A 13,941-nucleotide genomic window follows, 5' to 3' on the forward strand; every position below is an offset into this window, starting at 1 on the left:
ATGTCAAGCTTTGTGGTGAGAATAGTACATAATATCAGAAGCTTTTGTGGCAATGCAAATTAGTCATGACTTTTTTTTTTTTTTAAACATGTGTCTTTGGTTATGTGAAGATGAGTGTTTAGCTTCAGGCTCCTTTCTTATGGTAGTTCCCACCAAGTGTATTTATACTGAAGAAAATGGTAATAATAATTAATCTTGTTTACTTCACGTGTGATAAAAAAAGCAAGATATGCTCAGAAAGTGAAGATCCAGCTTCACTGAAAGTAGATGGAACACCAGCAACATCGATTTCAAGAGGAAATTGGTAGGTTTGTGTGCAGTGTTTGTTCTAATCATAATTATGGCTTAAAAGCACAAATGTTTCTACAAAGATTTGAGGTTTGAGTTACATACTTGTCAGATAGTTGTGAGCAGTTCACCAACTCTGCACTAAATACAGCACAGTTTGAAAACACCTGGCATTGGGTAGCTTTTTGGCATTACAGCTGTTGAAAGCAAACTACAGACCAGAAAACATGTCTCCTCTTTGCAGAGCTTCCTCTTGTGCTTGCAGACACACATAGATGTAGGCCAGCCAGCTTCAGGCTCCTGCCCGGCCAATATAATTGTAAAGAGGATTTGAGTTCTCTGTACTGGTCTAATCTTTGCCACTAACCAGATTTGAGCAGATGTAAGTGGCTTCTCTCTTTAGCTCGAGCTGGCCATCAAAGAGGCAGTGAGGAATGTGTTCTGACAGGTTGGGAATTGAAAAGCCACCAGAGGTAAGTGAGGAGTGTTTTGGGCCACAACAAAGATAAAAAAGCTGACATTAAAGATGGAAAACTCCTTGACCTTTACAAAGAAAGAAGCTTTTCACCCGTGTACATTGTGATCTGCTGTTTTCACACACTTGATACTATGTTTAAGAACAAGATGGTGTTCAGTCTTTGCAGTATCAGAGCAGAATTTTGGAACAAGCAAACTGCTCTGTCCAATAGAGTTTTCTCTACTTGTGCGAGTCTTATATAAGCTTTAGTTTGACTTTTCTCTCCTCTGTCATGCTCCACTAAGTGGAAGTTTAGTGTTCTGTATTAAAGGCCATGTGTGCATGCAGCTGCAGCTGTGCCCTCCCAGATGTAGACCAGCACAGCAATAACATTTTTATGGCATAGAGTTCACGCACTCTCTCAGCGGCACAGAATAAAAGCTTATCTATGAAGCCGCATATTGTTTTTCATGTTCTTTTCACTTAGAAAAGCTCCTTAAAAAATAAAAATAAAAATCAAGGAACCCTCAAATTATATGAGGGGGTAGGTGCTTTCACCCTAACGGTTCCAGGATATAATTGGACCCAAAAAGCCAAAGTGACTCAGCAAATTAAAAATCTATTAAGAACGTTTGTGTCTGCCTCGAAAAATAGGCAAATTAAATGTGTGTCAGATTAAAAACAAAAACTTGTGGCTGTTATTATCGGATATCACAAAATGGCAGAAGAAATGTTGAAGAGATGGCGATCAGTGGCTTGTTCTTTGTAGCTTGTTATTGTTGAAGTGTGAATGATTGAAGTTATTTATTTCAGCTTTAAAGACCGTACTGCTGCAGGACTAAGTGTTTTTGTCACACAGGAACCAAAAGGTGAAAAGTGTTCCTGTGGTCATCTTGGAGGTTTCCTCTGAAAGTTTCAGCAGTTGAACAACCACTATACACCATTGTTTATCAAGAAAAAAAAGCTTTGACAGAGTTACAATCTGAAGGTTTTCCTCTCAGAAATTTCTTCAGTTAAACATAACGCAACAACGGTGTGTTATGTGAAAGCAACAGTGCAGTTGCTCAAAACAAAACAGCCTAAAACAAAATTGAAACCAACAGCCATTAAGAAAAATAGGTAATACTTGGCTGCGCATATGTGAGCCAGGCAGCGCAGACAGGAGGTAGTGGAGTGCACGTTATGACCAAGCTAAGTTACATTTCCTGCTGCAGATAACGGCTAGTATTTCTTCACCCTCGGTGTGACTCTGTCAAACAAAACTGAAGCGTGAGGCTGCGTGTGAAACTGGATACTCTACACAGACTTTTGTCACGGGCTGATTGCAAACAGGTCGGCTGGAACTCGTGGCCTCAGAGTGATTGATTATCTTCTGTGGTGGGTGTCTGGGCAGAGCGTAACTGTGTTCGCAGATGGGTTTGGACTGATGTGGGCTCAGTCTGAAAAAGTGAACATTGAGTTTAGGCCTCTCACTGCGCCTCTGTTTTTGGTTGAGCGCCTTTACCTCAAATGTTGAACTTCTTCTCTTTTCTCTGCTTTCCCTCTTTTCACTCGTGTTCTCCACAATAATTATTCTTTTTTGTTTGTTTGCCTCTGCTTCACCCTGCAGGTGAGCAAGGAAGATAAACTGTCCAGCCGTATCCAGAGCATGCTGGGCAACTACGACGAAATGAAAGAGCCAATTGGTGACACCATTCCAAAACTTAATAGTAAACCATCCAACAGCTCGTCTTCCTCTGAGGAGAAGTCGGGTCCACCTTTGTTTGGTGGGGACCAGCGGTGTGGCGGCAGCAGCCAGAGCAGTAAGTGGACCCCTGTTGGCCCCGCAGCGGGCGGATCTTCATCCCAGTCCCAGAAACGCTCAGGACTCCAGGGCGGGCACAGCAGCCAGAGGAGCAACGGAGGCGGTAGCGGCAGCAGCAACAGTAGCCAGAGAGGAGAGGTGCGGGAAAAAAAGTCAAGTAAACACAGCGGAGGGTCCGATCACTCGAAGTCACACACGTCAAGTCCAGCAAAGGGCTCTCTAAGTTCCTCCAGTAGTCACTCGCGGAGCTCTTTGTCTGCTGAGCAGCATCACAACAAGGACCGCTACCGCTCAAAGTCACCGCGAGACAGAGAGGCCAACTGGGACTCACCTTCACGGGTTCACACGTCCTTCCCCAGTGGACAGCACTCAAGTCAGGCCTTTCCCCCATCTCTCATGTCCAAGCCCAGCACAATGCTGCAAAAACCAACAGCCTACGTGCGGCCTATGGATGGCCAGGAAACAGCAGAACCTAAGAGTTCACAAGCGGAAAGCTACACTGGACAGTCGCATAGCAGCACTGTGGGAGAGATGAAGTCCAAGCTTGCCAAACTTAAGATCCCTTCCCAACCTGTAGAGGTAAGACCTGAGTCTCAATCTCATGCTGTTGTGAACCTGGTATGTTGACTATTTAAAGAATGTGCTCTTTGTTTGTATATCACCTCAAGAGCAGCTTTTTGAAGTCTCTCTTAAGACAGATGCCTGTTTGACTGTTGCATGCTGTAATCATTCCTTCATTTTCTCTTAGACCCACAGAAATATATTGTAAGAATATTTCTGCCTTGACTCAAAACAAGAGGTGTCCCTCTGGTGTAACCCTGATTGTAAATGGTAAATGGCCTGTATTTGTATAGCGCTTTTACTAGTCCTGCCTAGGGACCCCAAAGCGCTTTACACACCCAGTCATCCACCCATTCACACACACATTCACACACTGGTGGAGGCAAGCTACAGTTGTAGCCACAGCTGCCCTGGGGCAGACTGACAGAAGCGAGGCTGCCATATTGCGACACCAGTAGGCGGTAGGTGAAGTGTCTTGCCCAAGGACACAACAACCGAGACTGTCCGAGCCGGGGCTCGAATCGGCAACCTTCCGATTACAAGGCGAACTCCCAACTCTTGAGCCACGATCGCCCGTACATTAGAAATGACCTACCAACGGCTTATGTAGAATTTATAGCTTACTATGTCAGAGCAGTGGCACGTGTTTGATTTAATGATGTAATGATTACGTTAAAGGACATCTCAGCTTGTTACACATGGTCTGAATGAACTCCTAGTTCTCACAAAATGCCTATAGGATGACTAATAGGGCTCAAAATGGAAGCCACCTCACACATGCTGTACTGAGATCATGTTGTTTATACATCTCATAAGCATGCTGTTTCTGTCTTTAGGGATCCGGTGATGCCAACTGTGTCGACGAAATTCTGAAGGTACAGACACAACTCTCATTTTAATAGAAAAGCCATCTGCTTCAAATAATTGAATGAACCATCAAGATTACTCACACCTTAAAGCTAATTTTAATGGGGGTTTTTTTTCCTTCTGTTTTCTCTTTTTTCTTTCTTTTTTTAAATTCAGGAAATGACTCAGTCGTGGCCCCCTCCTTTGACAGCCATCCACACTCCCTGTAAAACAGAGCCCTCCAAGTTTCCATTCCCCACCAAGGTCAGCAGCAGTGTCTGTTTGATTAATGTGATTACGTTGTGATGAACTATTTCCATTTGTATGAATCAAACCTTGCATAAGACAAGCAAAGGAGGGTTATTTGGAAGGTTACTTAATGTGATAAGTCAACTTGTTACTTACTGCTTGTATTGAATGTATCATGGCATCTTTCTCATGAATGCAAAGTCATATAATAACACAGATTCATGAAAATAAGTTAACACCTCCTTTTAATTTTTTATTTTTAATTTCAGGATACTCATCCTTTTCCAAGTGGGCACAGTGAGTATCACACACACATAAAATAGTGAAGTAAAGTTAAATGCATATGTTTTAGGCTTTCAATCAATACATATAAATCTTTTTGTGTGTTTTAGAGCGAGGCAGTTCATCAAAGAGCTCGAGTAGCCACCAAGCCAAAGCTTGCGATGACCAGCCCACGTAAGTGCTTCATCTTTGAACCTTCTTTTTCTCTTTTCTTGTCAGTAGTGAGTGGAATAGTTGAACAGTAAATATTTGAGTTAAGAAGCTAAAAGTAATCACAGTAACTCCAAACGACTGTGGCGACATATGAAGAATAACAAATGATTCCCATATCTCAGTAGGTTGGAGGAAGACCTAAGGCTAAGCAGCAGTGAGGACAGTGATGGAGAACAGGACTCTGCCAAGAATGCCTCAAGGAACACATCAGCAAGGTAACCTGTAGAAAACACTTTTTTTTTTAATCTAAGTCCTATGTTGAGACTTACTGTTTTAACTTTGAATCGTTTTCCCGATCTTGAAAGAAAAACTTCACAGCTCGAGTGGCTTTCTTCTTCTTTTAGCCATTTTGTGTCTTGTCTTTATGTGTTAACTGCACCTTGATGACATAGTGATGCCTGAAATTTAAAACCATATTTTTGCTGTACTGTTGGATGCAAAGTATATATACATTTTTAAAACTGAATATAAAACAAAGCTGCTTTCTTGAGTGTGTGGAGAAAGACAGAGAATGCAAATCTTGGGGTTTTTATGCACACCTTGTGGCTTGACAGTTAAAGCACTGAAACCCATGAACTACCCAAGGACTCTTGAGCAGCTACTACACAGGTTGCATTAATCTCCTTATGCTGACTGATTCGAAACCCAGAAAAATGCATACATAAGTATGCAGATTTTTGCTGCGGTAACGAATAATCTCAACATACACAGGTTTTTAGTGACTCGACCGTAAAATACCATTATTGATCACTTAAAATCTTTATGTGGAGGTATAGATGTTTGCTCATACACCACAATGACAATGTTTAATGCTCTCCTATTGAACAGCAATAACAGCGAAGCAGCTGAGCAATCAAGGGATGACTCCAGCAGCCATAGTGGCTCAGAGAGCAGCTCGGGCTCTGACAGCGAGAGTGAAAGCAGCACGACAGACAGCGAAGCCAACGAGCAACCACGGCCTGCCTCCCCTGAAGTAATCATTTTTCTATAACTTTATACATAGCTGTAATACCGCTTGGTTGATTAAGGATTGTATGAACCAGTTTTCACACTGTTCACTTCTATTTTTGGATTAAATATTTATATGGTACTTTCTTCTAGACTCTTATATTTTGTTAGGAGTTCAATCAGTGAGACTGTTTCCTAATTCTGTGCTCCCCTCTGTGCCCCTTCAGCCTGAAAAACCCATGGCAAACAAGTGGCAGTTGGACAACTGGTTCAAGAAAGCCAAGCAGTTCTCACCCTCATCTCCAGTGGACAACAATAACGTCCCACCCAAATTCAAGAAAGATGGCCGAGATAACAGCTCAGGGCGCAGCTATAGTAGCCAAGGAGGAGGGTCAAAAGATTCAGCAGCACCCACCCCAAGCAGGGACCTGCGGGCAGCCCAGAAAGGTGCAGAAGGTGGCCGTGGCCGGCAAAAGTCACCCGCACAGAGCGAGGGTGGCACAAATCCACGTATTCGAGTGGGTAAAAAGCAGCCTAAAAAATCAGAGAAGCCTCCTGTGGTAGAGGAACCAAAGGGAGGTCTGAGAGTGGAGAGTGAGCCGGCTCCAGAGATACCTCCTCATCAGCCCAAAGCTGCTACGAAGGGTTCACGCAAACCAAGCAATAAAAAAGAACCCAAATCCTCGCCGAGGCCCACTACTACTCCCTCCAGCACTGCAGCCCAGCGCAAGCCCAAGGCAGCAACCAAGACTTCTCAGAAATCTCGTGAATTTGTTGACACAGACTTTTCATCATCAGACTCCGAAGGAAACGACAGCATCCCGTCCTCATCCCAGACACCCAAGTACACAGAGAGTATCAGGACACCCGTGTGCGTTTTTTCGCCTGGGGAAGAGAGAGGGCTGCTGTCTCCTCTCAGTGACCCCGAGGACCGCTACCCTGCGAGACAGCCTCAGCAGCAAGTTTTATTAGTCAAGATAGGTTAGTCGAAACTGCTCGCAAGTCTTGTAAAAAGTCCAGAGAATATGTCAAGGTGTAGTGGGCACTGAACCAAATGGGTTTCTTTACTTTGAACCAAATTAAGTATACCCTACCCTTTTCCTTCCTGTTTCCCATAGATCTCAGCTTGCTGTCCAGAATCCCAGGGCGGCCCTACAAGGAACCTGCAGAGATAAAAGTGGAGAGGGAAGACTCTCTCGACAGGGACAGCAAAGACTTCAGCAAACAGAGCTCTGAGAAAAGCTCGAGCAAGGCCAAGAGGAAACACAAGGTAGAGCAAATTTCAGTGCTTTTTGTAAGAAATACATTGTATTTCTACTTGAAAGCAGAGTAAAATAGAAAAGCTTGTTATTGAGTATTCCTTTCACTTATTAAGGTCTTTTTCCCCCCAGTATAGCATCTCTTGGAATAGCACACACAGATTTCCATTAAAGCAAGAAAGTGCATTTGAGCCAAAGAACAATTGACTACATTCTGGTTGAGATCCAGACCTGGATTTAGCGCTGTTAGATGACTGTGCATTTTACTTTAATCATAGCCACACAACTACCAAAGATGGAGAATTAAAATCTTTGTGACTGGATATTTTGGAATGTAACAGTCATTTAGGATAACAATGAGCTGGCATAGTTGAGCTATACCTGCAATGAGTTGGCGTCTTCCGATAATAATTGGAGGCGTGTAACCTATTATTAAATCTGACTTTTTCTTTAATGCACCCTGCTTTTTATTTTTCTCTCTCATCTTTCTTTAGACTAACGAGGAAGGCACAAAGCCAGAGACCAAGCGGATCAAGCTAGAGGATAAATCTACATCCCATCATAAAAGCAGCAGTAAAGAGTGAGTAATCTTAGCTTTTGTCCTGAATATCATTACCAGTAAACCCTCTGTAAGCCAGGAGCCTAATGTGACAGTAGTAGTTAATTTTGCCTTTTCCGATAATCACACAAAAGACAAAATAAACCCTGTAAATTCTAATGAGCATCATAACAGCTTAATGTAGTGAGTTTATTATCCCTTCAAGCTGTGCCTGTTAACCATTATGCTCCATATCTGCATTCTTTGTTTATAATTGCATGAAATGTTAATATTTAACTTTTTAGTTTTAATGTTTTATGTTGAGTACACAGCCTAGTTTGACACAATGCATAATGAAATACTGATTTGAATCCCACTCAGTTCTAAAAGGTCTTCGGAAAAGAAAGAGGAGCCAGTTCCCTCTCCTTCCATGCGGACAATTAAGGCAGAGCATCCCAGTCGAAAGCGGACAGTCAGCCAGTCCTCCACGTCATTGTCCAGCGGGACAGGAAGTGGAAAAGAAGGGAGCCACAGCACCAAGGGCAGCTCCACCTCCAAACATAGAAAAGGAGAGGAAAAAGGGCGCAGCACACGTGACGGCAAGGTAGGCATGAGAAGCCTTTGTTATCACTGATACCTATCAAATGTTGCAGATAGGGCAGACTTACATCTTGCCAGTTGTGCAGTGTTTTTCCCTGAGCAATTTAAATACCAGAGCATGCATAGAGTGGGGAGGAAGTTGTCGTTGAGGGTAGAAAGGGAGTAGCCAAGGTCATGGCTTGCAGTGTGTATCTACAACTATAACATAATCACTGATTTTTGGTGGGATTGTTTTACATTTGTATAAGACCAACCTCTAACTTGTTGTGACTCTGTCCTGTTCTGCAAGTCTGTTTTTTTTTAAAAAAAAAAAAAAGCTGCTTTTTCCCTAAAATGTTATTTTCCCCATACTTCTCTGCAGGAGAAATCCTCAAAGGGTTGCGATAACCAGCTGGCTGTGCCCCCGCTCTCCACGGACGGCTCCAAGTCTCAGAGATCCAAGCTGGTGTTTGAGGACAGGTAAGAGGAGCTCTTTCCACTGTGGATAACCCCTCAGCGGGGCACAGAGAAAGAACTGCTGTGGGGATCTAGAGTTGCCTTTGATGCATAAAGCTGCAGGAGGTTGGGGAGGTCATGAATAGATGTGCCTGCATGCCAGAAAAGTTATGTTAATTTCCATTTTAAAAGGCTCTCTGCTGGGAATCGCTGCCTTTTTAATGCCGTGGTAACGCAACAACATAGTCTTGCTTCTTATTTTCATACCTTTTCACTTCACATTTTGATTTAATGAGATAAAATGTTTCAGGAGTTAAGAGACTTTTTTTTTTATGACATTCTTTCAAAGTTTCTATGTTTAGTGGATATAAAAAGCACGCCACAGTGTCAAGAACACTTAAATGATTTGATTTGTTAAACCTTCTCATTATTCTCTTTCAGGGTCCATTCAGCAGATCACTATTTACAGGAGGCCAAGAAACTTAAACACAATGCAGATGCACTGGTAAGAGCAAGACCCCAATGACTGGTGTAATTGAGAGGACTTTAAAACATTAAATGACATTTTCTATGGTGCTTTATGTTACATATAATAAGATGTTTCCTTTTATGTAGAAAGTGATTTCACAGTGACTTTTTTGTGGTGACTGTGAAATTTTACTTAGTTTTCAAAGCTGCTTTTAGTTTGAGCTCTGCCTGATTTCCTTAAAAATAGTAATAAAAATGCTTTTATTACCGGGTCACTGTAGATGAGCAGGTGGATCTGTTTAGCTTCACGTTTGGTATCTGTTATGTACACTTGCATTATAAAATAGCCATCTCTGTTGGATTATCTTGTTCTTACTCAAAATTTAATTATTTAGTTGCTGTTTTCTTCTTTTCTCTCTAAACACAAAATCAGGATCATAAGCTACATCAGCATAATATTACTTCAGTGATATAATTAGTTTATGCAATCCCAACCAGGTCATATTCAAACCATGTCACTTATCTAATGTTACTGGCCAAAACCATGTCAAATTATTGTCATGTGAATGTAGTTTGTCCTCCCAGTCTCAAAAGAGTGTGTAGTATTTAATCACTATGTGTCCTCTTTATTTATTTATTTAATTTCCTTTGCAGTTTGACCGTTTTGACAAGGCGGTTTTCTATCTGGATGCCGTGGTGTCTTTCATTGAATGTGGTAACGCGCTGGAGAAGAGCGCTCAAGAGGCAAAGTCTCCTTTCCCCATGTATGCTGAAACGGTGGAGCTTATCAAGTAAGGGCACCCATAGCTGTGTTTATCACAGTCAGCAGAATTACACTTTAAAGGAGACCTCCACTGGTGAGAACCACTACATATGAGGATGTAGTTGTTCAAAAAAAACCAAAACCTGTATCTCTGTGCCAAAGGCCAAGCACCTCAGGGCTGCATGAGGCACAAGTTACATAACACACCACGCTAATGGTTGATTTGCATTGTGGGTAATGTGAGCACCAGGCTTTGACAAACAAGTCTCTGCCTCTGTTGCATGGGTTTTGATACTTAGTGGATGGAGTGCTCCTTTAAAAAGTACAATATTTAAGGAGGTGCTTAATTTGCTTCAATCCTTTTCTCCTAAAAACTTGATTATCTCTGCATCCAGATACACTATGAAGTTAAAAAGCTACATGGCCCCAGATGCTACTCCAGCAGACAAGAGGCTAGCTGTGCTGTGGTGAGTACACTGAACAACATCAGGTGGTGGACTCTTGTCTTCAGCTGTCAACTCCAAGTACTCCTTACCTGGCCGTGTAACTTAAACTTTCCACACCTTTCAAATATTTGTTGCTTCTTTCTTTAATTTAGATCAATATTTATCCTTTTTTGCTTCCAGCCTGCGATGCCAGTCTCTTCTCTACCTGCGGCTGTTCAAGTTGAGGAAAGACAGCGCTCTAAAATACTCTAAAACACTCACCGAACACCTAAAGGTACTTTTTATTATTAACTTTATTTCCTTGGCAGACCTTCAAAACCAAAGACGTGCAGTAAAATTCCATGAAAGACGTTTTTCTCTGTGAATATGTAACATGCTTCCTCTGTGTGTACATAATGTTCTTCTTATTTCATTTGCCAGAACTCTTTGAGCAACACCCAAGCTCCCTCTCCTGGAATGGGAAAGTAAGTCACATCCTCTCTTACATCCTTTGATGTATAAAGTAAAGGAGAGGCTCTTATTTGCTGTTCTGTCAAGTGACTCCCAGATTCTCCCTCACAGTGCCAGGAAACTCATTGCCATGTCTGCTTATTTCTGTTTCCTGATGCAGTAAGACGGCAGGTATGCCCTCTCCAGTATCTCCCAAACTCTCACCGGGCACAGCGGGTGGCTACTCAGCAGTCAGCAGTACCAGCAGCACTAGCTCGTCTGTGACCATACCTCAGCGGATCCACCAGATGGCTGCCAGTTATGTCCAGGTCACCTCCAACTTCCTGTACGCCACCGAGGTCTGGGACCAGGCTGAGCAACTATCTAAAGAGCAAAAAGGTATACGACACAAGGATTTACTTGTTAGTTAAAAGGAAGAGACATATGGTCTTTGTTCTGGACTTTTAAATTTATGTTTAAAAGCAAACACAGATGGGATTTAGAGCTATATATCCTGAGCTGCTATTTTCTACATCTTTAATAGCTCAGCAGCAGCAGTAAGGTTTTTCATAGAGCAGTATTTGAACCCACTGTGTAAAGAGATTTGAGTATGGATCTATACAAATGGGCAGCAGGTTGGCTGATCGAGCATGCAGACCATTTTTTGTTGAATTTTTTTCCCCAGCTGCATTTTATGACTCATTTGAAGGTTTTATTTGCCTTGGTTGCAGAAATGTTTTGGTAATGAAGTGTTTTTCCTGTCACAGAGTAGGCCTTGAGATCTGTTTACCAGGCAATGAGTTTGTTCGGTCTGTTTTCCTGTTATTTATTTAAAGTAAAAAAGCTGATAGTTTTGTTTTTTTTAAATGGTTAATGTACTGTTAGTTTTAGTTTTTGTTTTTTTGTGGGGGTTTTTTTTGGCTCTTTCCAAGTTTAAAAACAGCTTCAAATAGGACTAATTTGCTATCAGACGATCTTAGCATGCCTCTTTTTCAACGTTTCTTTCCTCTCATCTCTATTTTAGAGCTTTTATATATTTTATAAATATACAGGAGTCTTGGCAATGAGCTACCAGAACACTTATGTCGTGCCAACAGATGTGTCATTTACTAGAGCAACATTTCTTCAGATTGCACTTCTTTTTCTTATATTACTTTATAGTACATATTTTAATATAATATGAGTGACTGTTGTGAATTGGTGCTATCTAAGCAACTTTAAAAAGAACTGAATATATTAAGATAACAGAGAGTAAATGTGTAGTTAAAGTTCTTTACAATGATGGAAAGGGGAGTTTCCCTGTTCTGACCCACTTAAGATCAAAGTGGGCTGTATCTGGCCCACAATCTAACATCTGTGTTCTAGATTAATGTGCAAAAACGGATTTTATTTATCTACCGATAAATAAAATGTGTTTTCATCTTTTTTTACTTACAGATGTCAAACTGTTTTTTGAATTTGAATCATTGCAATATAGTAATAATGCAAATTTTATAGCTCGAAGCATGTTTGTGATTGACTGAACTTCTGATTAAAAACTCTACTGCGTTTACAAGAAACCCTCGATCGTCCACAGCCCACACAACGTTATCGCCACAATCTAAAGATGGAAAAGTCAGCAGCATCACTAAGTGCACAATTTTCCCTGGCTGTCTGGCCAGTTTTCACCCCCACGTGTGTGTGCGCGCGCGCTGAGTTTGGGGTTTTCCCCTCATAGTTGAGAGGTTTGCTGGACGAGGATTTGAGGCCAAATAGTTTGTCTTTTTTCTTGCAGTTTATGCCTCAGATTAAATCTTCAATAAATCAGGTTTCTCCCCCCCCCCCTTTTTTTTTTTGACTTAGTATTGAGATATTTGTGGAGAGTGAAGATAACAAACATTGGAAACATTTAAACGTCGGGCTGTTCTTGATTGCCTCATTGCTTGGCTGTTTTTGTGTGCAGCTGGGATTCTCAGTCTGTGTCCTTTGGCTGGTTTTTCCCATCACACATGTTGACAAATGTGACAAATTGTGAAAATGTTTTTTGTCTCTACAATCGGTGTACATTAAAACCTTTGAATGCACTTAACTCTGTGTGGTCTGGTTGGTAATAGGACCTAATTTATCAGTCTTCTGTCATTTTATTAACCAGTCTTTAACTCGCTTTCTTTCTCCCTCTTTTCCAGACTTCTTCACAGAGTTGGACAAAGTTATGGGACCTCTGATTTTCAACACCAGCAGCATGACAGAACTGGTGCGTTACACTCGGCAGGGCCTCCACTGGCTGCGCTTGGACGCAAAAGTTAGTCCCTAGCGAGGACTCACTCCCTGCAAGCTGCTTTTCCACACACCCACACCTCAGCCTCTTGTGTTCGGCAACATCTGCTCAGAGACAGACACACAAGCGCACGCACGCATGCCCTCAAAAAAGACAGACACACAAACACAACCCTCCTCTGGTCCTCCATTTACACACACGTGTGATGAACTTCTCAGACATATCTCCAACACTGTGTCCATTTCCTACACCAGCTTGCCAAAAAACAAAAAAAACAAAAAAACAAGACAAAAATACCAACACTGAGCAATTTAGAGCATCTCTCACCTTCGACGGCACCACACAGGGAGAAGCATCCAAACTGCAGCAGGAGTCAGAAGAGCTTATCGCCTGGCTTCACACATATATCGGCATTCTTAAGAAATCTTCGAAGGCCATGTTTTTAATCTCTTCAGCATGGAAGCACTGGGTGAATTATTTATTATGAATACACTAAAACTCTGCTTTGGTTTTTAGGCTACTTTGGCTTTGAACTTTTTATTTGTCTTTGTTTCACCAAAGTACCTCCCATGAACACCAAAGGTGCTTTAAAAATGAAGGTTTCTCTTTATCATTTCTGTGCCTTGTATGTCAGCTACAGGAAAATAGTCACCGGTCATATCTGATTCAATTATTTTCCTTTTCTTTTCACAGTTTTTACTTTTTTGTTTTTTTAACACTTAACAGTTGTTTCAGCAGTTATTCTTGCAGCATTTACTGGGTTTGTGTTTTTTTTTTTGTTTTTTTTGTTTTTTTTTTTATGTATTTGCAAAGATGGTGTTGGTCACCACAAATTAAACCTTGAAGAATCCCACTGAAGATTTAAGTACTGAAGGAAGGGCTACTGTGCACAGCAGATTTCGTGGGGCACACACATATTTATTAATGATCCCTAAGGACATCTGTTGATCGGTGTACTTGGCTCAAAAAGTGCCATTTCATTTTTCAGAATCATGAAATGTGATTGCCCTTTCTAATAAATTAAACGCTTCACATGGCCTCCAGGGGTCGCTAGCGGGAGACCTCAGCAAGATTGATGATGGCAAACGTTGAGATTTT

The 13,941-nt window shown here is 41.6% G+C and overlaps 1 protein-coding gene across 2 annotated transcripts in view; it reads left to right on the forward strand.

Annotated features, from left to right (window-relative positions):
- Positions 1 to 13,854, forward strand: part of aff4 (ALF transcription elongation factor 4) — a 29,502-nt gene extending 15,648 nt beyond the window's left edge. For both annotated transcript variants that reach the window (XM_087847416.1, XM_087847415.1), the window contains exons 3-21: positions 2,355 to 3,128; positions 3,947 to 3,985; positions 4,134 to 4,220; positions 4,475 to 4,502; positions 4,598 to 4,661; positions 4,823 to 4,915; positions 5,529 to 5,673; positions 5,876 to 6,629; positions 6,767 to 6,918; positions 7,402 to 7,487; positions 7,827 to 8,049; positions 8,407 to 8,504; positions 8,922 to 8,985; positions 9,603 to 9,739; positions 10,107 to 10,178; positions 10,338 to 10,431; positions 10,578 to 10,621; positions 10,768 to 10,985; positions 12,752 to 13,854. In XM_087847416.1, the coding sequence (XP_087703542.1) occupies positions 2,355 to 3,128; positions 3,947 to 3,985; positions 4,134 to 4,220; positions 4,475 to 4,502; positions 4,598 to 4,661; positions 4,823 to 4,915; positions 5,529 to 5,673; positions 5,876 to 6,629; positions 6,767 to 6,918; positions 7,402 to 7,487; positions 7,827 to 8,049; positions 8,407 to 8,504; positions 8,922 to 8,985; positions 9,603 to 9,739; positions 10,107 to 10,178; positions 10,338 to 10,431; positions 10,578 to 10,621; positions 10,768 to 10,985; positions 12,752 to 12,879 (3,300 nt within the window). In that variant the 3' untranslated portion in view covers positions 12,880 to 13,854. The remainder of the gene's footprint in view (positions 1 to 2,354; positions 3,129 to 3,946; positions 3,986 to 4,133; positions 4,221 to 4,474; positions 4,503 to 4,597; positions 4,662 to 4,822; positions 4,916 to 5,528; positions 5,674 to 5,875; positions 6,630 to 6,766; positions 6,919 to 7,401; positions 7,488 to 7,826; positions 8,050 to 8,406; positions 8,505 to 8,921; positions 8,986 to 9,602; positions 9,740 to 10,106; positions 10,179 to 10,337; positions 10,432 to 10,577; positions 10,622 to 10,767; positions 10,986 to 12,751) is intronic.
- The last annotated feature ends 87 nt before the right edge of the window (positions 13,855 to 13,941 follow it).

The sequence above is a fragment of the Neolamprologus brichardi genome, chromosome 10 (assembly GCF_056152115.1).
Source record: "Neolamprologus brichardi isolate AB-2024 chromosome 10, ASM5615211v1, whole genome shotgun sequence".
Taxonomy (NCBI): domain Eukaryota; kingdom Metazoa; phylum Chordata; class Actinopteri; order Cichliformes; family Cichlidae; genus Neolamprologus; species Neolamprologus brichardi.